The sequence below is a fragment of the Rutidosis leptorrhynchoides genome, chromosome 6 (assembly GCF_046630445.1).
Source record: "Rutidosis leptorrhynchoides isolate AG116_Rl617_1_P2 chromosome 6, CSIRO_AGI_Rlap_v1, whole genome shotgun sequence".
NCBI classification, from domain to species: domain Eukaryota; kingdom Viridiplantae; phylum Streptophyta; class Magnoliopsida; order Asterales; family Asteraceae; genus Rutidosis; species Rutidosis leptorrhynchoides.
The window spans coordinates 325,624,419-325,647,697 of NC_092338.1; the positions used below are offsets into that span (position 1 = coordinate 325,624,419).

The 23,279-nt window shown below is 37.9% G+C and overlaps 1 protein-coding gene and 1 long non-coding RNA gene across 2 annotated transcripts; both read right to left on the reverse strand.

Moving 5' to 3' along the window:
• Nucleotides 1-6,993: 6,993 nt before the first annotated feature.
• On the reverse strand, nt 6,994-8,737 carry LOC139855436 (uncharacterized). Its single transcript, XR_011761446.1, has 2 exons — nt 8,632-8,737; nt 6,994-7,491 (listed from the first exon to the last, which is right to left on the reverse strand). It is a non-coding gene; the product is annotated as an uncharacterized lncRNA (long non-coding RNA).
• A 1,425-nt stretch (nt 8,738-10,162) lies between these two features.
• LOC139854686 (uncharacterized) lies at nt 10,163-21,419 on the reverse strand. Its single transcript, XM_071843976.1, has 4 exons — nt 21,087-21,419; nt 10,936-11,011; nt 10,701-10,827; nt 10,163-10,586 (listed from the first exon to the last, which is right to left on the reverse strand). Exons 1-4 carry the CDS (start codon nt 21,417-21,419, stop codon nt 10,163-10,165), a joined length of 960 nt encoding a protein of 319 aa, XP_071700077.1.
• Between the last annotated feature and the right edge of the window lie 1,860 nt (nt 21,420-23,279).

Sequence of the window (23,279 nt, forward strand, 5' to 3'; positions counted from 1 at the left end):
TCTCGGAGATTATCACAGCGGGGTTCCATATTTTTCCGGAAAAAATCTTTAAGTTCCTATGTTTCCAAATAATGTAGCACGCAATCCATTTAGCAGCTTGCCATATTGAAGATCCAATGGAATTATGTGATATGCCTTGATCCGAGATGATGGCATCATTGATGTTAGAGATACTTATGTTGTTTTGATTCCACCAATCGAGAAATTGTATCCATATTGAAGATACTTTTTGACAATTTAACAACGCGTGATCAATGGTTTCAATTTGGTGCTCACATAAGGGACATAAGATGGTGTGAAGGTCAATTCCTTTTTTATCGAGTTCGCTTCTAACCGGGATTTTTTGTTGAACGGCCCTCCATGAGAAAATGAATATCTTTTGTGGAACGAATTTGTTTTGAGGTAGTGAAAGGTTTCTAGAGTTTGTGCCGTATTTAAGCTTATTGATCAGATTTGACAGTGCTGCTGAAGTGTAGATGCCGGATGTGTCAAGGGAACATTTCCATGAGTCGGGGCGATCTGAAATAATAACAGATGTTATTAGGTTGTTGAGCTCCGTGAGATAATCCTTTGCACGACCACTAGGAGGGCGGGACCAATCCCAATTACCGATCGAGGTAGAGTTAACGTTCATTATTCTATCAGCAACAGTTGCTTCTTTGCGGGATTCCAACATGAATAGTCTATGAAATGTATCTTTTAAGCACTCAGATCCGATCCATATATCATGCCAGAAGCTTATTGATGTGCCATTTCCTATGCGCTTTGAAATCGAGGATGTGAAGGTTGTGCCTATATTGTCAGCAACTTTTCCAGCTTTAATAATCTCTTTCCAAATGGTGCGACCTGAAATGTTCCTGCATAAAAAGTTAGTATCCAACCCTCCCCCCGGCCCATAAATGCTTTTGATTATTTTTACCCATAATGCATTATCTTCGTTTTTAAAACGCCACCACCATTTACAAAGTAATGATATGTTTTTAGCAAAGAGGGACCCCACGTTTAAACCCCCACAATCGTATGGCAAAATTATTTGATCCCATTTGATCCAATTAATTTTATTATCGTTTGAAGATCCTCCCCAGAAGAATTTCCGTCTTTTAGATTCAAGTACCTTAAGGATAGCGGATGGTGCATGAAATAAGGAGAAGTAGTATAATGGGATACTACTAAGAATTGATTTGATGGTCGTAAGTCGACCTCCGAAAGAAATAGATTTAGCAGCCCAATCTGAAAGCCTTTTGTCGAATTTCTCAACGATCGGCTGCCACGAGGAGGCGTGAGATGTGGGTACACCAATAGGAAGTCCAAGATAGGAGAACGGGGTATGACCCGCAGAGCAGTTCATGTAGCAAGCCATTTGTTCGGTTTCGGTCGTAGATGTACCTATACCGTAAAGTTTGCTTTTACGGAAGTTAACTTTGAGGCCTGAAATATTTTCAAAACATTTTAGTAGTTTGGAGATATATTTGGCGTTTCTTTTATTCCATTCGCCGAAGAAGATTGTATCATCAGCATATTGGAGGTGTGTAATATTGAGATTGTCATGTCCGATCTTTAATCCTTGCAAATGACCATTGGCTAATGCTCTTTTGACAAGTATGTTAAGACCTTCAGCAACAATGATGAACAGGAATGGCGAAATGGGGTCACCTTGTCGAATTCCCCTTTCAGGGGAAAATTCTTTGGTGGGAGAGCCATTGATTAGTACAGAAATAGATGATGACCAAAGGCATGCCCGAATGAAACCAATCCATTTTGGACCAAAACCCATGAAGTGCATGGTTTTAAATAGAAAGTCCCACTCAATGCAGTCAAATGCCTTTTCGAAGTCAACTTTAAAGATTAAACCTTTTTGTTTTTTACGTTTTAATTCATCAATTATTTCGTTTGCAATTAGGACACTATCTAGGATATTTCGACCTTTGAGGAAAGCTGTTTGTTCACTACCAATGATTTTATGAATGACCATGGCAAGGCGATTGGAGAGTATTTTGGTGAGAATTTTATAGTAGCTACCTATTAGACAGATTGGGCGATATTCATTTAATCCGATTGGGTTGGGTTTTTTCGGGACTAATGTGAAGAAAGATGCATTACATCCTTTGGAGATTTCTGAGTTTTCCCAGAACCAATCTAGAGATTTAATGAGGTCGGTTTTAATCAGTTCCCAATGTTTTTTAAAGAATCTCATGTTGAAACCGTCCGGCCCTGGAGCTTTAGAGCTATCGCAATTACATATGGCTTCCCATATTTCTTTTTCGTTAAATTTAGCTTCTAGGAGTTGATTGTCCAAGGAAGAAATGTATTCAAGATGTGAAACATGATCGAAAGGGCATTCGTCACGTAAGTGTTTCGATCGGAAGATGTTGTTAAAATAGGAATATGCTTCTTGTTTTATTAGATTAGGATCTTCAGTCCATGTACCATTAATTGAAAGCCCGTGGATGTTGTTTTTACTTGTTCTTCTTTTGATATAGTTATGAAAGTATTTCGAATTTTCATCACCCTCAAGCGCCCATTTGATTCTAGATTTTTGTTTAAGCATGTTTGTTTTCTTTTTTTCTTTGACGATGTGATGCATTTTTTCATCGATCCATTTTTGTTTTTCAGTTTCGGATAAAGGTCTAGTTTCGGCGGTTTGTTCCCAATTATTACATTCAGTAAGATGATCACGTATTTGGGAGTCTAAGTTATCAAGTTGATTACTATGTTTTTTAAGTTCTAATTTAACGTTTTTTAGTTTGTTACGGAAAATGCAGTCAGGTCTATTCCCACTAATTGGGATCAACCAAGCCTTTTCTATGATGGTGTCGGCATCTTTTAAATCTAGCCACGTGTCAAAGACACGTATTGGCTTAGGGCCAGAATCGAGGAGGTTATTTCTTAGGATAATGGGACAGTGGTCAGAAAGGTCCCGATCAAGAGTTTTGGAGGATGTGTTGGGCCAGATAGTGAAGATGCCATCGGAAATGAGGAATCGGTCAAGTTTACTAAACTTCATTGTTTTTTCACAAATCCTTGTGAACCTTTTACCGCCTAAAGGAAGATCAATTAATCCAGAGTTATTTATAAAGTTATTAAAATTATCTGCCCAATTTTGATTATACTCTGTGTTCATGCGTTCTGTTTTGTTTCTTACTTCGTTGAAGTCACCAAAAACAATGTGTGGGATATTAAGGGAGTTAGTAAGGGATGAGAGTTCGCTCCAAAGTCTAAGTTTTTTTGAATGGGAATGGGGGCCATAAACATTAATGAAGGCAATTTCAGAGTCATGACCCGCCCACGTGCCACAAATTGCAAGAAAGAATTCACCCTCAATAGCATAGTTGAACGAAAAGATATTAGTATCCCAAATAGTTAGGATACCTCCGGAAGCACCATCCGAATCCTTTTGGACGAATTTAAAATCAGAATTACCCCAGAAAGATTCAATGGTGTTGTCACGTGTTTGGCCGCATTTGGTTTCCTGGAGGCCTAGAATTGATGGTTTTTCTTTATAGCAAATACGTTTAAGCCAGCTTATTTTACTCGTTTGTCCAATACCCCGAATATTAAGAGAAATCGTACACATGAGAAAAAACTTACAGAATCGATGTGACGGAGGTGGATTCATGGATTGTTGCGACGAATCCCGATGCTTTTCCCGAATTCGAACGTATCCAAGCTTTTGCTAGAGGTAGAACCTGTCTTTTTAGTCTTTTTGTTATGTACTATGTCCATATGAGATCCCTTCGAGAAGTAGGATGTGCTACCACCACCGTTAGACGAGGACTTACAACGTTTAGCCAGTTGAGAGATTCTAAGCTTTTGGCCACTTCTAGCTAGATGTTTGATGTAAAGCATATTGGATCTAGGTCTTTTAAAATCTGGGTTTTGAGAGGTGTTTTTTGACTTAATGATAGGTTTGGCGATGGTGCTAGAAATTTTTCTCTTTTTAGAAATTTCTTTACCCGTATAAAGTAAAGGTTCGAGGTTGAAAGGATCGGAATTTGTTTGTTGTGTAGCGTTAGGGGCAGGCATAAAATTTAATGGAGAGTTGGATTGAGGGTTTAAAGGGGTAGTACAGGAGGTGTCGTTTGTGGTATGGTGAGGGAGGGTTTCGGGAACAGAATCTGCATGTTCTTGTGTCACTATTGGTGAGGATAAATCATTTGTTAGAATGTGTTGAGGTGAGCTGTCCATATTAGATTTACCCGAGATGTGGCTAGGTGTAACAGGGGTATCATTTACATGATTCGATGGGCCGTTAATAACAATGTTGGGCTGCGGGATTGCAAGGGTATCCTCTCTTGGTGGGCTTGGGGGGGTATTGGTGGTAATGGGCTGCGTGATTACAGTGGACTCCAAAGGGATGGTTTTTGGTTTTGGTTGATATGAGGTGGTATTATATGGCTTTGCTGTATTAAAATCAGGAATAGGAGGTGGTTCAATTGGATCAGTTTCATTCGATGGGCTAGTTTCTTTTGTAGAGCTAGTATTATTTAAAACAGTTTCGGGATTGGAAGGATTATGGGTGTGAGGGTTTGTGGTGTCAAAGTGGTTGATGGGTTTCGATATGCTAGGAGATTGGAGAGATTGGTTATCGGCATTATTATTAAAGGGACGAGTATCCATTCGTTTAGAGGGATTAGAGGAGGTTTGGTGAGGAGGCGTGGGATCGTGGTTGTTGTTACGGGTGGTCTTTTCAGCGTTTCCTTCAACTCGATTTTCACAATCCAAGTGGGACTCTTCGTCAGAAATGTGATCGTCCGAAAGAATTTCATCATCCCAATTCGACGAATTATCAATATCACCATAAGTGTTAAACATAGAAAAGTTTTGAACTTCAATGATGTAAGCCTTAGATTGATTAACGTCACCGGGGTTGATAATAACTTGGCCGTTTATCGGTGAGAAATTGTTTGTTTTGATAATTACCGAGCCATGCGATAAATCTTGGTTGTTCTCATTGGTTATAGAGCAATTAAACGTTTCAATTACCTCGCCCCAATTTTTTGCTATGTCAATGAATGTGGATTCTAACCAACAAGTAATAGGTACCCCGAATATGTTAACATAAACAAGTCTACCAGAGGTTTTGTAAATTTCGGGATCCCATGGGTTTATATCTTCAAGCCATTTCCATAATGGGTGTTCCGAATTGTTAATCAAGTCTAGGGCCGGGTTGGGTTCCTCAAATATAAGCATTAGATCATGCCCGCCCAGGTATTTGATAGTAAACCCACCAAGGTTTTCACTTTCACATATTTCATTAAAATATTCAAGGAATTCAAGATCTTTAACTTTGGCAATAACCGCTTGACCAAGTATTTGGATAAGATCATCATTAGAATTTACCTTAATCGAGGGGATGCCGTAGTTTGTAGCCTGCTTGTTTAGGACCACTTCTTTGAAATTCCTTTCGTCTACAGGTGAGTTAAATGCAACCTTAACATTGTTCCTAGAACCCGATTTTGCATTGTTAGGCTGTGGAGCTTGTTTCTTTCCTTCGGGATCACGGGCCTTGTATACTTTGAGTAAATTGTCACCCGCAACAATGAGACTTAGTCTCCTCGCAAGAGAATCTTTGTGGTAATCTGGAACGTCTAAGAATCTAACAAAACCAAACTTCCTTCCGTTTTTTAAGGTCTTCCTGGGGATGTAAACCTCGTGGATATTGCCATATTTTTTGAAAACATCCCATAAGTCCGTTGAACACCAGTGTTCGGGAAAGTTGTGGAAGAGGTATGAAGTAATTCTAGACTTGTCGATCGGTTTTGGCAATTGATTTGTTTTAGAATTATTCGCATCTGGAAAAGGCTTGCCATAACGATTGATAAGGTTGGTGGCTGATTCCCGTATTTTGAAGTTGTTGTATAATTGATTGTAGGATGAGTTTAACCTTGTCGAGTGATGATTGAGACTAGATTTGGATCGGACAAGGTGGGTTGGATTCTGCTGGTTATTGTAATTAGGGTTAGGGTTTTTTGAAGGTGAGTTTTGCTTATTATGATCAATTTCAACCCAAATACCCTGATTGATAGGCTGATATCGGATATGCTTGTTATCAGCAAAGAAAGATTGTTTCGACTGGGATTGGTTGTTCGATGCTTTTGGTGTAAAAGGGGATGTCGGTATGTTTGACATGATAAAAGAGTATTTCAAAGAAGAGATACAGATTTGACCTAATTTGGCGAATTTGGGGTTTTGAGTGATTTGATACCAGAGCGAAAGAGATCCATGGCGGAAGAATTATTTCTGTGGTAAAACTCGCATCTTCCCTTAATTCTTCTCAAAACCAAAAACCATTTTTCATTTTTTTTTTTTTTTTTAAGAAAACCTCAAATCAATCGATTGTAAATCTTAGGGTTCATATGTTGGACTTGAACAGTCTAAAATTGAATTGAGCAGGTAAATTAAGATCGAGACAAAACAAAATCCAGATCCAAATTCAATTCATAAATCACCTTTGGAATACGATTACATAGGTGGAATCCATCGAGAAAGAGATGAAGATTGTATACCTATAATCAATCGAGAAACAGAGAATATGACCTGCAATACGAGATCTGAAACAGGTGATGAAGCTGACGAGGTGTTGGAGGCGACGAGTGCCGGAGCTGACGAGATACCGGAGATGCTGACGGAGGTCAGGGAGGTGATGGTCAGAGAGAAAAATTGAGCGTGAATTCTTATATTATTACGGATTTTATTATTTATTTACTAGTATAAAACTACTGGTAAGCAAGCCCTCATGTTATGTCGGGTTCGTGAATTATCGATAAGTTATGTCTTTACGAATTATTCTTAAAACAACTAATATTAGAGTAGTAAAAGACAATTACCCGCCGTTAACCTTGAATAGGAGGCTTAGCCTGCCATTAAACTTTGTATTAAACTTTGTTTACTAGCTCTGATAAGAACGGTTGTCCCGAAAGTGCAAAATTAAGATAATATTGAATCGCTACCTTTTATATCAGTACAAAGTTATAAACTAAAATAAAAAAAGTATTAAAACAAAGACAACCTGTATTAAACACACTTGAGAGAGAAGTGTATGAACTTCGATGCCTCTCAAATGAAAACATACAGCTTTGTAAAGGCGAATTCAGATGCATATTCCACTGAATTTTTTCACACATTTTTCAGATGGAATTCAGAAGGTATTAAACATACCTGATACCCATTATTTAGACACATTTTTCCATATACAGGACCCACAACTTTTGACCTTAAAGAAAAGGTTTGGCCCCACAAAACAATTACACACGACTATAATTATACACTATCATTTATTTAAAAGTGACTGTGAAAGTGGTCACATCTGGGAGACGGAGTGGTTTGTCTGATGGTCTTGCTTTTCGAACTGTCCGATCACAGGCTTGTCAATTCCTCCTAGCTTGGGGATCAAGTCACCTGTTGTGGTTGACTTTTCAGTGTCAACATGACCAATGACCACAATGCCGATGTCTACTTTTGCATAACCCATTGTAAGATCTTAAATGTATGCTGTCAAAAATAACACCAAAAATACATAACAACATTATCCTTTCTCAGATAAAAGAATAGATGCCACAAGTGGATAAATAAAAAATACATAACAAACAATTTAACTGTTTAAGTCAATGCATTGAATTAAAATATAAAGCAACACTAAGATTCGTGAAAAGCTTGAACTTCTTAACATTGTGCAAAAGAATTATGTTATTTAAAAAATCACAAAAGCTGTTTCAAATCAAATCAAACTCTAAATGATAGTAGAAACAATACTATGAACTGCAAAGCGAAAACATGATACTGTACTAAAATATGCCTCACATAAGGTTTTAAAAATATACACGGGTACATATGGACTTATATAACATAAACAGTTACGTAGTATAAGTTTTTGAACTAAATGTGAAGATAACGGTAAATGATTAAAAACGTGCAAAATCATTTAACTATAACTATACAAAATGAAAACATTCGGTAACAAAAACTAACAGACTGTTTATCCATCAGAATCAGAAATTCGAATGAACTATTATGTTATAATCATGCAGCTACATCAAAGTAACAAATCATCAGATTCATAAATCAACATTATTCAACACCGTGCATGTAAACAGTCATCTAATAAACATGATCTATTCTGATCAAATTAAAAATAACTACAAATCAACAAACATATACGTAGTACAAATTACACAATAAACATTTGTCTTTATGTATAGTAAGCATGAGCTTGCATGCTTCTTTGTACTCCTTTAAGTTTAATAATAATAATAATAATAATATTGTGCTTTGCAAAAAGAAAAAAAAAATTCACGCAATAAACATAACACGGAATGAATCAGTCTGTAAATCTGACATATATTCGTAAACGAAATATTGATTTTAAAATAATACAGTACCATATTGATCAGAGCTTTTAGCATAAAAATACAATAAACAACTATATATTCTTCCACACAGTGTGTACAGCATAATCCGACATTAAAACATCATCCGATCGCTTTTAAGATATGTAAAATGAAATGATTATGTACATACACAGTTAATTATATAAACTAACACAGATACAAGCATGCATATCCAAACAATATACAGAGTTCGATTGATTCGAAAAAAATAATGAAAACTGGTCAACGAAGGATTAGCAAATACCTTTGCAAAGAATATGGTGTGTGTGCCTTACCGATTTGAGGAGAGCGATAGGATAAAAAGCATGGACTACAAGGAGCCTTTTTATAATAGAAGAAAACGAAAGTTGGTGCAGGTGGTAAAAAAGACATCTCATCTTATTGTGTTATAAAAATGAATAAAATAAATCAATTTTCAATTTTCTAATTATAATAATCGACAATTATAGTTTTTTAATTTAAATAATGCAACTAGTAAATGGCCACGCCCGCTTCGTTGGGCCGCGTTGTTATGGGCAGGATGGTTAACGTCGTTGTATATAATTACAGTATATGTTTCCCGTTACAATATATTAACAATACGCTATTTATCAGAACTAAAAAAAAAAAACTAAGTTAACCATACCAAACACATATAATTTAACTTTTTATAATTTAATCAACAAAATTCACATAATATAATATTGTTGATTAAAATGCTTACACAAAAGAATAGCTGTTAAAAAATATTAATCATAATCGTTGTGCACAACTCAAATATATACGTTAACAACATCTAATTTGGTTATCGTTAAAAAAATTTAAAAAGATATTTAATTACAAAAGTAAAAAATTTGAAATTGCAAATTTTAAAAATTAAGGTAACATTTAATAATAACATAATATAACTATACAATTTATTATTAATTTTAGTTTAAATAAAATAATTGAAAGTGAAGAAGGAACGAATATAAAGTTGGTGTAGGTGGTAAAAAAGATATCTCATCTTAGAGGATGTTTGAAATTGCGTTTTGAAATTTGATTATCCGTTTTAGATAATTGTAATCAAATAATCACTTTTATCAAAACGTAATTATGAGGAATGATGTTTGGATTTAATTATGTTGTTTGATATCATAATAATCAGATAATCACTTTTAGTGTGTGTGGAAAAATCTGGTTATTTAATAGCTTAACAAGTAAAATTACCAAAATGACCCTTATTTTAAAAATAATAATATATCTATAAGTTTCGAATTTTTTTTTTTTTTTTTTTTTTTTTTTTTATGAAAAGCAAGATGAACTTTATTAATATAAAAGTGTAATTACATGGAACCTACATAAACTATACATGGAGGTATACTATAAACGTAATATAAAAAGTATGAAAGTGCAGCTTGATCGAAAGAATGGAACAGAGATCGAATGTACTTGCGTGAACAAGCTGAATTGACACAATGGACAGTACTGAACATTGCCAGTGACAAAGTACACGGAGTCAATTCATTCAAACAGCGAATCTGTGATTCAACCGATCAAGTTGCATATCCACGAACATAATCTAAACCGATGCCATGATGTTAACCGACCTCGGTACGATTGTTGAATGGTGTAATGAAGGAAATGGGATTAATTAGCCATTGATGCCAAACAAAAGATGCCTTCCTTAACCTTTTAGAAATTCAATTGAAGCTTGAAAGTTGAATTTCCGAAATGATCATGTTGGGCTTCCATTCTCTATTCCTAAAGACCTTGGCGTTTCGATACTTCCAAATTGTATAACAAGCAATCATTTTTTATGCTTGCCAAATTGTTTTGCCAATTGATTTGGAAGGAGGGTTTTGGTCGGAGATGAGTGCATCGTTTAAGTTTGAGACATTTATAAAATGGAGGTTCCACCATTTGAGAAAAGAAGTCCATACATTTTTGACATGGTGACATTGCGTTAAAGCATGTTCCAGATTTTCAACGTGATCGTTACAAAGTGGACATAAGGTAGTGTTGAGATCGATACCTCGCTTGTCGAGTTCTGAACGAGTAGGAAGTCTACCCATTTTCTCTCTCCAAGAAAAAATATTAATCTTTTGAGGAATTGCTTTGTTTCTAACAGTTTCTTCAAAGATTGTTTGTGTGTTCAGCTTTTTGTCGTCGATTATGCCGGTTAGTATCTTTGTCGCAAACGAACCATTATTATCAAGAAGCCATTTCCAGGAATCTTCTCTGTCATTTAATGAAGATGTAGAGGTGAGGTTGTTAAGATCAATAAGTTCATATTCTGTTCTCCCCCTTGGGGGTCTGGTCCAGTCCCATCAGCCTGCAACATCAGAATCTGACGTCGTCAGCCTGTCTGCAACCGATGTGAGCTTGTTGCGTTCCATATTGAATAAATGATTGTGTGACTCTTTAAGCTTGCGTCCATTTAGCCATGTGTCGTACCAAAAAAGTGTGCTTTTGCCATTACCTACAATTTTAGAAAATGATGAAGTAAAGTTTATGCCAAGTGAATCGATAGTGTGGCCAGCCTTTATGATGCAGTTCCAGACCGAATAGCCTGAAACTGTATTGTTACCTGAAGTGAGATCCAGTCCCCCGTTGGGTCCATAGATGCTAGAGATTATTTGGGTCCAAAAAGCATTGTTTTCGTTCTTAAAACGCCACCACCATTTACAAATAAAAGCAAGGTTTTTAGCATCGAGTGAACCAATATTTAACCCGCCCTTTTCATAGTTAAGAAGTACCCGATCCCATTTAACCCAACAAAGTTTGTTAACCCCCCCCCCCCCAAGAAAAAGTTACGACGAAATTTTTCAAGAGTTTTTATTATTTTTAAGGGGGCCTGAAATATAGAAAAGTAATATAGGGGTAAACTACTAAGGATAGATTTCACCAAGGTTAGTCTTCTACCGAATGAGATGGATTTAGCTTTCCAATCCGTGAGCCGTTTCTTGAACTTTTTGATGATGGGTTACCATGAGTTGATATTGTTCATCTTAATTCCTACTGGCATCCCGAGGTAAGTAAACGGAAACGTGCCGGGAGAACATTCTATACGTCTTGCCATTGATACTGTAACATCCCGCCTTTTTCCATTTACTTTTCCGTTATACTAATATAAAGTCCGTTATATGTTTATAACATCTCCCGTTGATACGCGTTTTAAATTATCTCGTTTAGGTAATTCCCGCACCCGAACGAAAGTTGAGGGACTAAACTTGACAAGGGATCAAACCCTTGACTAGGTCAAAGGGTCAAACCCCTTTCACCCATTCATTTCCACCTCCATCTCTCTCTCTTTCTCTCTAGCAAGAACACACCCAATTTCCAAATTCATTCAATCATCATCTAAATTCGATCTAGGAGGCTTACAACAAAATAAACTACATATTTGGAATCCTCTCTTCATCCTCTTCAATTTGATACCAACTTCATCTCATTTGGGTAACTTTCTAAAATCACTAATTTTATGTGTTCTTGAGATTTTTGAGTTATAAAGTTGTTAATTAGTGTCTATGGCTCATTGTGATGTCGTGTATGTAATTTGTATGCTCGATTCGTTGTTTTTGGTGTAACTAGTTCAATATGAAAATTACTTGCTAAATCCTTGATTTTGGATGATCAAATGTTGTTAGATTGTTAAAGTGCATGTTTTAAAAGTGTTACTAGTATCATTAGCTTCGTTTTGATGTATAGGTTGATTAAGGAAACTCCAAGAACATGATTAATGATTTTGTGAACTTGGATTAGGGTTTGATGAGCTTTACATGAACTTTTGATGCGTCAAATGCTATGAGATATTGTTTTTAAGTGTTTTGTTGCAATGTGTGTTTGATTACCTTCAAAACGGCATATCACATGTGTGAATTGGATTCCCGAAACTTAAAATGCATTTGATGAACTTGAAACTTTGAAAATGGATTCTTAATGATCACTTGACGGAAAATCGGTTATTGAAATTGATGTTTTTGTTTGATGAAACGTGTTTAGTTTTTTTCCTTGTCAAATTACCTTTCCGACGATATATAGTATGCATTTTGGATGTTTTCGGTTCATAAAATAGGTTAATTTGAGTTTTGGTTCGTGACTTGGTCTTTTTCTGCAAACTGCATGTTTCCCAGGTATTGCGCGCCGCGCATATACCCGCGCGCCGCTCAAAATTAGAAATCCCAGATGTTTTCCTTCGTGGTTAAGTTCTGACCAGGATTTACACTTGGGTGCGCGCCGCGCATATGCCCAGCTCATTTTAGTTTTTATTTTTCCTTTCACAAAATGTTTCCCGCTTAACCGTAACTCCGATTAACATGAAACTTGGCCATTCTGCTCATAAATGATTTCTCATCATGAGAAAATTGTCGGACACCCGATCCGACCCCGTTGACTTTGACTTTGACCAAGTTTGACTTTTAGTCAAACTTAACCAAACAATTATACGATCGTTCTAACATGCTTAGTTACTTGTATCGTGCATGAAACTTGACTAATTGATTCACATGCTACATAATCGAGTCGTAACGAGCCATAGGACTAATTGAACATCTTTGACCGTTTGTGTTTACCGTTATTGATACAACCTATATGATTAGGTCAAGACTAGCTTTGTCTTTGCACGCGTCTACTTGTTGAAGTACTTTATTAACTCTTGCACTCAAGGTGAGATCATAGTCCCACTTTTACTCTTTTTGAACTTACATTTGGGATGAGAAAACATAAACATTTCTTTACTAAGTGAACACAAGTACAGGAAAACAAACATTCTACATACGAGTTTAGAACAAAATCCTCAATTCGATTATCATTAGTTACACTTGCCGGGTGTAAGCGAGAACTTATGTTGTATGGATCCATATGGGTTTGACAAACCCTCATTCAAACGGTTCGCTACTGTTTACGAATGAAATATATTTTCGAGAAACAGTGTATGTTCTAGCACTAAGTGATGGGGTTCAATGGAAGGAATGTTAAGCATTGATAATTGGGTGCTCGTGAAACAAACTTTTGGAATGTATTACTATTATTTCATTGATGCAAATCTTGTGGTTCACTTGTACTTACTTACTTAAACCTATGATTTCACCAACGTTTTCGTTGACAGATTTCTATGTTTTTCTCAGGTCCTTGAACGATACATGATACATGCTTCCGCTCATTATTTTGATACTTGCATTGGATGTCGAGTATACATGCATACATGGAGCGTCTTTTGGATACTTTTAAATTGTGTCGCATAAGTTTCATTTGTACTTAAAACTTTGTATCGTAACTTGTGGTGGAACTATTCTTGTAAAACTTGAACAACCTTTACATTTGAAATGAATGCGACATATCTTTTGGTCAAACGTTGTTTTAAAGACTTATGACCACGTAACGGGACCTAAGTAGACGGCGCCGTCAATGACGATTTGGTCGGGTCGCTACAGATGGTATCAGAGCGTTGGTTGTAGGGATTTAGAGTTCATTAGTGTCAACCCCGAGTCATAGGGTACATTGGTGAGTCTAGACTACAACCGGCATATAGACTTGAAGTAGGAATTACTTGACTACTTGTGCATTTATACTCGAACGCTTCTACTCATATCTACTCTTAGTTCATCTTAATCTCACGTTGTTTAATTTGATTGACGCGCCACCTTGACTATATGAAATGATGTCGAATGCACATATGAATCAGGGTAATATAATTTCCGGGATTATATTACGGTGACTCATATGAACGTTCCGACATTATGACATAAAGAATTTAAGGCGAGTCGAGGAAAAACTTCTCTTTATCTTTATTCTATATCACGGTTAGTATTATTGAGAATACTAATCAATGATATTCTTGTGTCTTGAAGGAACAATGGCTCCTCGTCGTGTACGCCGCAATGAAACTCCCGAACAAGCTCTCGAACGGATGATAGCCACCGCCGTAGATGCGGCCATGGCCGGTCACTCATCCAACAACAATAATAATAACAACCACAACAACAACAACAACAACAACCAAGGAGCCGGTAACTCTAGCGAAGGGTGCTCCTACAAAGCTTTCATGGGGTGCAAACCCCACACTTATGATGGAACCGGGGGACCGGTTGTGCTTACTCGTTGGTTTGAACAAACCGAGGCCGTCTTTAGCATAAGCGGTTGCCGGGATCAAGACAAGGTCAAATACTCCACTCACACTTTCTCCGGAATTGCTCTAACATGGTGGAACACCTATGTTCAATCGGTGGGTACCGATGAAGCTCATGCCCTCTCTTGGGCCGATCTAAAGGAAAAGATGATTGTTGAATATTTTCCGCGCGAAGAAACCCGAAAGCTTGAGGAAGAACTAAGAGCTTTGAAAGCGGTCGGAAACGATCTTAAAGCTTATAATCAACGCTTCGCCGAACTATCCTTGATGTGTCCTAATCTTGTTAACCCCGAATCTCAAAAGATTGAGCTCTACATGCTCGGTCTTCCAAAAAGCATCAAACAAGGGGTGATGTCATCCAAACCCACTACTCATCAAGCCGCTATGAACATGGCTCGCCAACTAATTGAAACGGTTGACGAAATCGTAGTGCCGGCTCCTAAGGCCGAGGACAAGTCGGGTGGCAACAAAAGGAAATGGGAAGCCACTCCATCAACCAACTACAACAACAACACCTTCACCAAAAAGCCCTTCAACAACGACGGCAAGAGGGGTTATGCCGGGAACCTACCTCTTTGCAACAAATGCAACAAACATCACTTTGGCGAATGTAGTAAGCTAATTTGCCATCGGTGCCAAGGAATTGGTCATAAGGCCAACGATTGTAAAAGTGCCACTCCCGTCGCTCGAAAGTGGCCCAATGCACCAAAGACGGGCACTTGTTACGAATGTGGCCAAACGGGTCATTATAGAAATGCATGCCCAAAGAAGAAAGATAACCCCAACACGCGCGGCCGAGCTTTTAACATCAACACCGAGGAAGCCCGAGATGACAATGAACTAGTCACGGGTACGTTTCTTCTAAACAACTCTTATGTTACTTGCTTATTCGATTCGGGTGCCGATAAATGTTTTGTATCCAAGACTTTGACTCATTCTTTTAGCACTCCACCTCTTCCATTAGATACCACTTATACCATTGAAGTGGCTAACGGAAAACTATTAAGTGCCGACACATATTACCGGGGGTGTACGTTAAACATTTTGGGTAGGGAATTTGAAATTGACTTGATACCCATGGAATTAGGAAGCTTTGATGTAATAATCGGTATGAATTGGTTAGTTAAAACGAAATCTCACATTCTTTGTGATCTTAACGCAATCCGAATTCCTATCGAGAATGGTGAACCTTTGATTGTTTATGGCGATAAGAGTTGCACCAGACTCAACCTCGTTTCGTGCCTTAAAGTTAGAAAACTACTCCGTAAGGGTTGTTTTGCGATCCTTGCCCACGTTAAGAAAGTCGAGTCCGATGAGAAGCACATCGATGATGTGCCAATTGTTAGTGACTATTCCGATGTATTTCCCGACGAATTGCCGGGTCTTCCGCCTCATCGACCGGTTGAATTCCAAATCGATCTTATTCCGGGGGCCGCACCCGTAGCACGTGCACCATATAGACTCGCTCCATCTGAAATGCAAGAATTGCAAAGTCAAATCCAAGAACTACTTGATCGTGGTTTTATCCAACCTAGCCATTCACCTTGGGGCGCTCCGATTTAGTTTGTTAAAAAGAAAGACGGATCCCTACGAATGTGCATTGATTATCGTGAACTAAATAAATTGACGGTTAAGAACCGATATCCTCTTCCTCGCATCGATGACCTCTTTGATCAACTACAAGGGTCTTGTGTATATTCGAAAATCGATCTCCGCTCGGGTTATCATCAGTTGAGGGTTAAGGGGGAAGATGTCTCCAAAACCGCTTTCCGAACTCGTTATGGTAGTTATGAATTCCTCGTCATGCCATTTGGTCTCACTAACGCACCGGCGGTGTTCATGGATCTTATGAACCACGTGTGCAAACCGTATCTCGATAAATTCGTTATTGTGTTCATCGATGATATATTGATCTATTCTAAAAATGAAGAAGAGCACGAACAACATCTCCGACTTGTGCTTGAACTCTTGAGACAAGAACGACTTTATGCCAAATTCTCCAAGTGTGAATTTTGGTTGAAGGAAGTTCAATTTCTTGGTCATGTTGTAAGTGATCAAGGCATTAAAGTCGATCCCACAAAGATCGAAGCCATTAGTAAATGGGAGACTCCTACTACTCCTACTCACATTCGTCAATTTTTGGGTCTCGCCGGGTACTATCGTAGATTCATCGAAAACTTCTCTTTGGTTGCACGTCCTCTAACCGCATTGACTCACAAGGGAAAGAAATTCATCTGGGCGACCGAACATGAGTCCGCATTCCAAATCTTGAAAACGAAGCTAACCACCGCTCCTATCTTGTCACTTCCCGAAGGCAATGATGACTTTGTTGTATATTGCGACGCCTCGAAACATGGTTTTGGGTGTGTATTGATGCAACGAACGAAAGTCATTGCTTATGTTTCTCGACAACTCAAAATTCATGAACGAAACTATACGACACATGATCTCGAACTCGGAGCCGTCGTCTTTGCACTTAAAATGTGGAGACACTATCTTTATGGAACCAAGAGTACTATCTTTACCGACCACAAAAGTCTCCAACACATTTTCGATCAAAAGCAACTAAACATGAGACAACGAAGGTGGATTGAAACCTTAAACGATTACGATTGCGAGCTTCGTTACCATCCCGGGAAGGCAAATGTAGTAGCCGATGCCTTAAGTCGAAAAGAAAGAGCGGTGCCTCTTCGTGTTCGAGCTTTAAACATCACCATTCACACAAACCTTAATAGCCAAATTCGGGTAGCCCAAGATGAGGCTCTCAAGGATGAAAACCTTTCGCACGAGCTCTTGAACATTCTCGTCTCTCGATTCGAAATTAGGGAGACCGGACTCCGATATTACGCCGGAAGGATTTGGGTGCCTAGTTATGGGGACCTACGAAGCCTTATTTTAGATGAAGCCCATAAGTCACGATACTCGATTCACCCCGGTGCCAATAAGATGTACCACGACCTTAAACAAATATATTGGTGGCCGAACATCAAAAGGGACGTAGCTACATATGTTTCCAAGTGTTTGACATGTTCCAAAGTCAAAGCTGAACACCAAAGACCGTCCGGACTACTTCGACAACCCGAGATCCCGCAATGGAAGTGGGAAAGGATAACGATGGATTTTATCACCAAACTACCAAAAACGACGGGCGGTTATGATACCATTTGGGTTATTGTTGACCGTCTCACCAAATCCGCACACTTCCTGGCCATGAAAGAAACGGACAAAATGGAGAAACTTGCACAACTTTACATTAAGGAGATCGTAGCCCGACACGGTGTACCTTTATCGATTATATCCGACCGAGATGGCCGTTTCGTTTCTAGATTTTGGCGTACATTGCAAGAAGCGTTGGGAACGCGTTTAGACATGAGCACTGCATATCATCCTCAAACCGACGGACAAAGCGAACGTACAATTCAAACCTTAGAGGACATGTTACGAGCTTGCGTGGTTGATTTCGGAAAAGCTTGGGACAAGCACTTACCTCTCGCCGAGTTCTCTTACAATAATAGTTATCACGCTAGTATAAAGGCCGCACCTTTTGAAGCGCTATATGGCCGCAAATGTCGTTCACCTCTTTGTTGGGCCGAGGTAGGCGACGTGCAAATCACCGGACCCGAACTCATTCACGAAACCACCGAGAAAATCGTTCAAATCCGAGATAGGCTTAGGACGGCCCGAAGTCGTCAAAAGAGCTATACCGACAAACGACGCAACGATCTTGAATTTCAAGTCGGTGACCGAGTAATGTTAAAAGTCGCACCTTGGAAGGGTGTAATCCGTTTTGGGAAACGCGGGAAGCTAAATCCGCGGTATATTGGTCCTTTCGAAATCTTGGAGCGTATTGGAACCGTTGCTTATCGTTTAGATCTTCCGCCTCAATTGAACTCCGTTCATCCTACTTTCCATGTATCTAACTTGAAAAAGTGTCTTGCCGAACCCGATATCGTCATCCCTCTCGAAGAACTTACTATCGATGACAAACTTCATTTTGTGGAGGAACCGGTTGAAATTGTGGACACCTCCGTCAAGACATTGAAACAAAGCCGAATCCCGATTGTTAAGGTTCGTTGGAATGCCAAAAGAGGACCCGAGTTTACTTGGGAAAGACAAGATCAAATGCAAAGGAAGTATCCTCATCTATTCGTGAATTCGGAAACGCAAGATCTCGAGGAAGAAACAACGACTACTACGCCTACTTAAATTTCGGGACGAAATTTCTTTTAAGGAGTAGGTAATGTAACATCCCGCCTTTTTCCATTTACTTTTCCGTTATACTAATATAAAGTCCGTTATATGTTTATAACATCTCCCGTTGATACGCGTTTTAAATTATCTCGTTTAGGTAATTCCCGCACCCGAACGAAAGTTGAGGGACTAAACTTGACAAGGGATCAAACCCTTGACTAGGTCAAAGGGTCAAACCCCTTTCACCCATTCATTTCCACCTCCATCTCTCTCTCTTTCTCTCTAGCAAGAACACACCCAATTTCCAAATTCATTCAATCATCATCTAAATTCGATCTAGGAGGCTTACAACAAAATAAACTACATATTTGGAATCCTCTCTTCATCCTCTTCAATTTGATACCAACTTCATCTCATTTGGGTAACTTTCTAAAATCACTAATTTTATGTGTTCTTGAGATTTTTGAGTTATAAAGTTGTTAATTAGTGTCTATGGCTCATTGTGATGTCGTGTATGTAATTTGTATGCTCGATTCGTTGTTTTTGGTGTAACTAGTTCAATATGAAAATTACTTGCTAAATCCTTGATTTTGGATGATCAAATGTTGTTAGATTGTTAAAGTGCATGTTTTAAAAGTGTTACTAGTATCATTAGCTTCGTTTTGATGTATAGGTTGATTAAGGAAACTCCAAGAACATGATTAATGATTTTGTGAACTTGGATTAGGGTTTGATGAGCTTTACATGAACTTTTGATGCGTCAAATGCTATGAGATATTGTTTTTAAGTGTTTTGTTGCAATGTGTGTTTGATTACCTTCAAAACGGCATATCACATGTGTGAATTGGATTCCCGAAACTTAAAATGCATTTGATGAACTTGAAACTTTGAAAATGGATTCTTAATGATCACTTGACGGAAAATCGGTTATTGAAATTGATGTTTTTGTTTGATGAAACGTGTTTAGTTGTTTTCCTTGTCAAATTACCTTTCCGACGATATATAGTATGCATTTTGGATGTTTTCGGTTCATAAAATAGGTTAATTTGAGTTTTGGTTCGTGACTTGGTATTTTTCTGCAAACTGCATGTTTCCCAGGTATTGCGTGCCGCGCATATACCCGCGCGCCGCGCAAAATTAGAAATCCCAGATGTTTTCCTTCGTGGTTAAGTTCTGACCAGGATTTACACTTGGGTGCGCGCCGCGCAACCCTTTGCGCGCCGCGCATATGCCCAGCTCATTTTAGTTTTTATTTTTCCTTTCACAAAATGTTTCCCGCTTAACCGTAACTCCGATTAACATGAAACTTGGCCATTCTGCTCATAAATGATTTCTCATCATGAGAAAATTGTCGGACACCCGATCCGACCCCGTTGACTTTGACTTTGACCAAGTTTGACTTTTAGTCAAACTTAACCAAACAATTATACGATCGTTCTAACATGCTTAGTTACTTGTATCGTGCATGAAACTTGACTAATTGATTCACATGCTACATAATCGAGTCGTAACGAGTCATAGGACTAATTGAACATCTTTGACCGTTTGTGTTTACCGTTATTGATACAACCTATATGATTAGGTCAAGACTAGCTTTGTCTTTGCACGCGTCTACTTGTTGAAGTACTTTATTAACTCTTGCACTCAAGGTGAGATCATAGTCCCACTTTTACTCTTTTTGAACTTACATTTGGGATGAGAAAACATAAACATTTCTTTACTAAGTGAACACAAGTACAGGAAAACAAACATTCTACATACGAGTTTAGAACAAAATCCTCAATTCGATTATCATTAGTTACACTTGCCGGGTGTAAGCGAGAACTTATGTTGTATGGATCCATATGGGTTTGACAAACCCTCATTCAAACGGTTCGCTACCGTTTACGAATGAAATATATTTTCGAGAAACAGTGTATGTTCTAGCACTAAGTGATGGGGTTCAATGGAAGGAATGTTAAGCATTGATAATTGGGTGCTCGTGAAACAAACTTTTGGAATGTATTACTATTATTTCATTGATGCAAATCTTGTGGTTCACTTGTACTTACTTACTTAAACCTATGATTTCACCAACGTTTTCGTTGACAGATTTCTATGTTTTTCTCAGGTCCTTGAACGATACATGATACATGCTTCCGCTCATTATTTTGATACTTGCATTGGATGTCGAGTATACATGCATACATGGAGCGTCTTTTGGATACTTTTAAATTGTGTCGCATAAGTTTCATTTGTACTTAAAACTTTGTATCGTAACTTGTGGTGGAACTATTCTTGTAAAACTTGAACAACCTTTACATTTGAAATGAATGCGACATATCTTTTGGTCAAACGTTGTTTTAAAGACTTATGACCACGTAACGGGACCTAAGTAGATGGCGCCGTCAATGACGATTTGGTCGGGTCGCTACAGATACCACTTCATTTTGTGGGACACCTAGGCTATAAAGATTGCTTTTCCGGTTGACTTTTAAGCCCGATAGTTCTTCAAAACAAGAGAGAAGTTTAGAAATGTTTGAGGCGTTTCTTTTACTTCGTTTGCCGAGAAAAATCATGTCGTCCGCATATTGGAGGTGAGAAACGATAACCTTATTTTGCCCGACTTCCAAACCTTTTAGATGACCATTGTTTAGAGCACATTTGATGAGGATGTTGATGCCTTCGGCCCCCATTAATGAAGAGAAAGGGGGCAATAAGATCACCTTGCCTAATGCCTCTTTCGGGAATGAATTCTTTTGATGGTGAGCCATTAATGAGTACGCATATGGATGACGATTTTAGGCATTCCATAATCCATTTGACCCATTTTTGACCAAAGCCGAGACATGTCATGGTGTCATAAAGAAAGTTCCAATTAATACAATCGATGGCCTTTTCGAAGTCAACCTTAAAAATGAGCCCCGTATCATTATTTCTTTTTAGTTCTTGAATGACCTCGTTTGCAATTAGAACACTATCAAGAATGCTACGATCTTTTAAGAAAGCGGTTTGTTCTTTGCCAATGATTTTGTGAATAACCTTTATAAGCCTTGATGATAGAATTTTCGTGAGAATTTTGTAATAGCTACCGATTAGACATATGGGTCGATATTTGTGTAATCCAATTGGGTTGGATTTTTTGGAATAAGAGAGATGAAGGAGGCGTTACAACCCCGCGAAATTTGTTCATTTCACCAAAACCAATCGAGAGCATCAAGAACATCTTTTTTGACAAGCCACCAATACTTTTTAAAAAATTTCATGCTAAATCCATCGGGGCCGGGTGCCTTTGAACTATTGCAGCTTTGTATGGCCTCCCATACCTCTTTTTACTCGAATTTAGCTTCTAGAAGACAATTATCATCATGTGTTATGAATGAATGGCCAGGTTCATTGTCGAAGTTATATGAAGAATTAGTGACCTTTTCCGAAAAAATCGAATGGAAAAAATTACAGGCCTCGGTTTTAATAACATTAGGTTCTTCATTCAAAATACCACCAATTTGCAAACCACGAATACAGTTTTTATTAGCTCTTCGTTTGATAAAATTGTGAAAGAATTTGGAGTTCTCATCACCTTCGAGATTCCATTTGATCTTGGTCTTTTGCTTTAGCATTTTGGCATTTAGACGATCTTTTTTCAACCCATTTTCTTTTCTCATCTAACCATTGTGAAAGTTCCGAATCTGTTAAAATTCTAGACTCGGCTTGTATTTCCCATTCTTCTATGTTGTGAAGTAAAGTTTTTAGGTCAGAACCGATGTAACTTAATGAAGCATTGTGTTGCTTTAGTTCGGCTTTAACACGTTTGAGCTTGTTGCAAAGAAGGCAATCGGGCCTGTTTCCCGTGAGAGGTTCGTTCCATATGCGTTCGATAATAGCAGCAGCTTCATCAGATTCGAACCATACGTTGAATACACGAACAGGTTTGGGGCCAAAATCGATGAAGGTATTTTTTAAGATGATAGGGCAGTGATCCGAAAATTCTTTGTCAAGTGTTTTTGCTGCAGTGTTTGACCACGTGTTTAACCACTCTTCTGATACGAGAAACTTTTGACTTAGTGTGCACGTCATAACATAAATCTATACTACCGCTTATATACAACCCTATGGGGTCACACACAATAAGTACTTAGACACCAATTATTATATATTGTTGATATATAATTATAACCTATGTTCGAAAAGTATAGTTTAATTAAATATGATTTGATTAAATATAAATTGCTCATGGACCATTTGATTACTAAATATTAAATGGGATCATTTTGTATTTAAGTTAAATAAAATAAACATATATTTACATATGTCGGCCATATGTAAATGATCAATTCTCGAAATAAAATGGCTCGACTTCTTTTGTAGTTTTCCTATTGGACACCAGGGTAAAAGAATAAAAGGGGTATTCGTAAGTGGAGACAGACAATACTGTTCCTATGTGATCCTACTCACCCATTGCTTTATATCTCATCACCCTTGTCTCTATATGTTTGTTTTTTCATTCTAAAATCAATATATATATTCTTCATCACTCAGTTTGAAAAGCATTTTCATTAAAAAGAAAAGAAATAAAGGAGGTCAACTAATATAACACTAATTGGTGTTTGTGGAGTACGACTGTAAAAGATGGG

Excerpts from the sequence above, each read along its gene's own strand:
- LOC139854686 (XM_071843976.1), bottom strand. The coding sequence starts at position 21,419 with ATGGCTCACCATCAAAAGAATTCATTCCCGAAAGAGGCATTAGGCAAG. Across the intron at positions 11,012-21,086 it reads GTGTCCCACAAAATGAAGTG|AACGAAAACAATGCTTTTTG; the intron begins GTATCTGTAGCG and ends TGGCGTTTTAAG. Across the intron at positions 10,587-10,700 it reads GTTGCAGACAGGCTGACGAC|AGAAGATTCCTGGAAATGGC; the intron begins GTCAGATTCTGA and ends ATTAAATGACAG.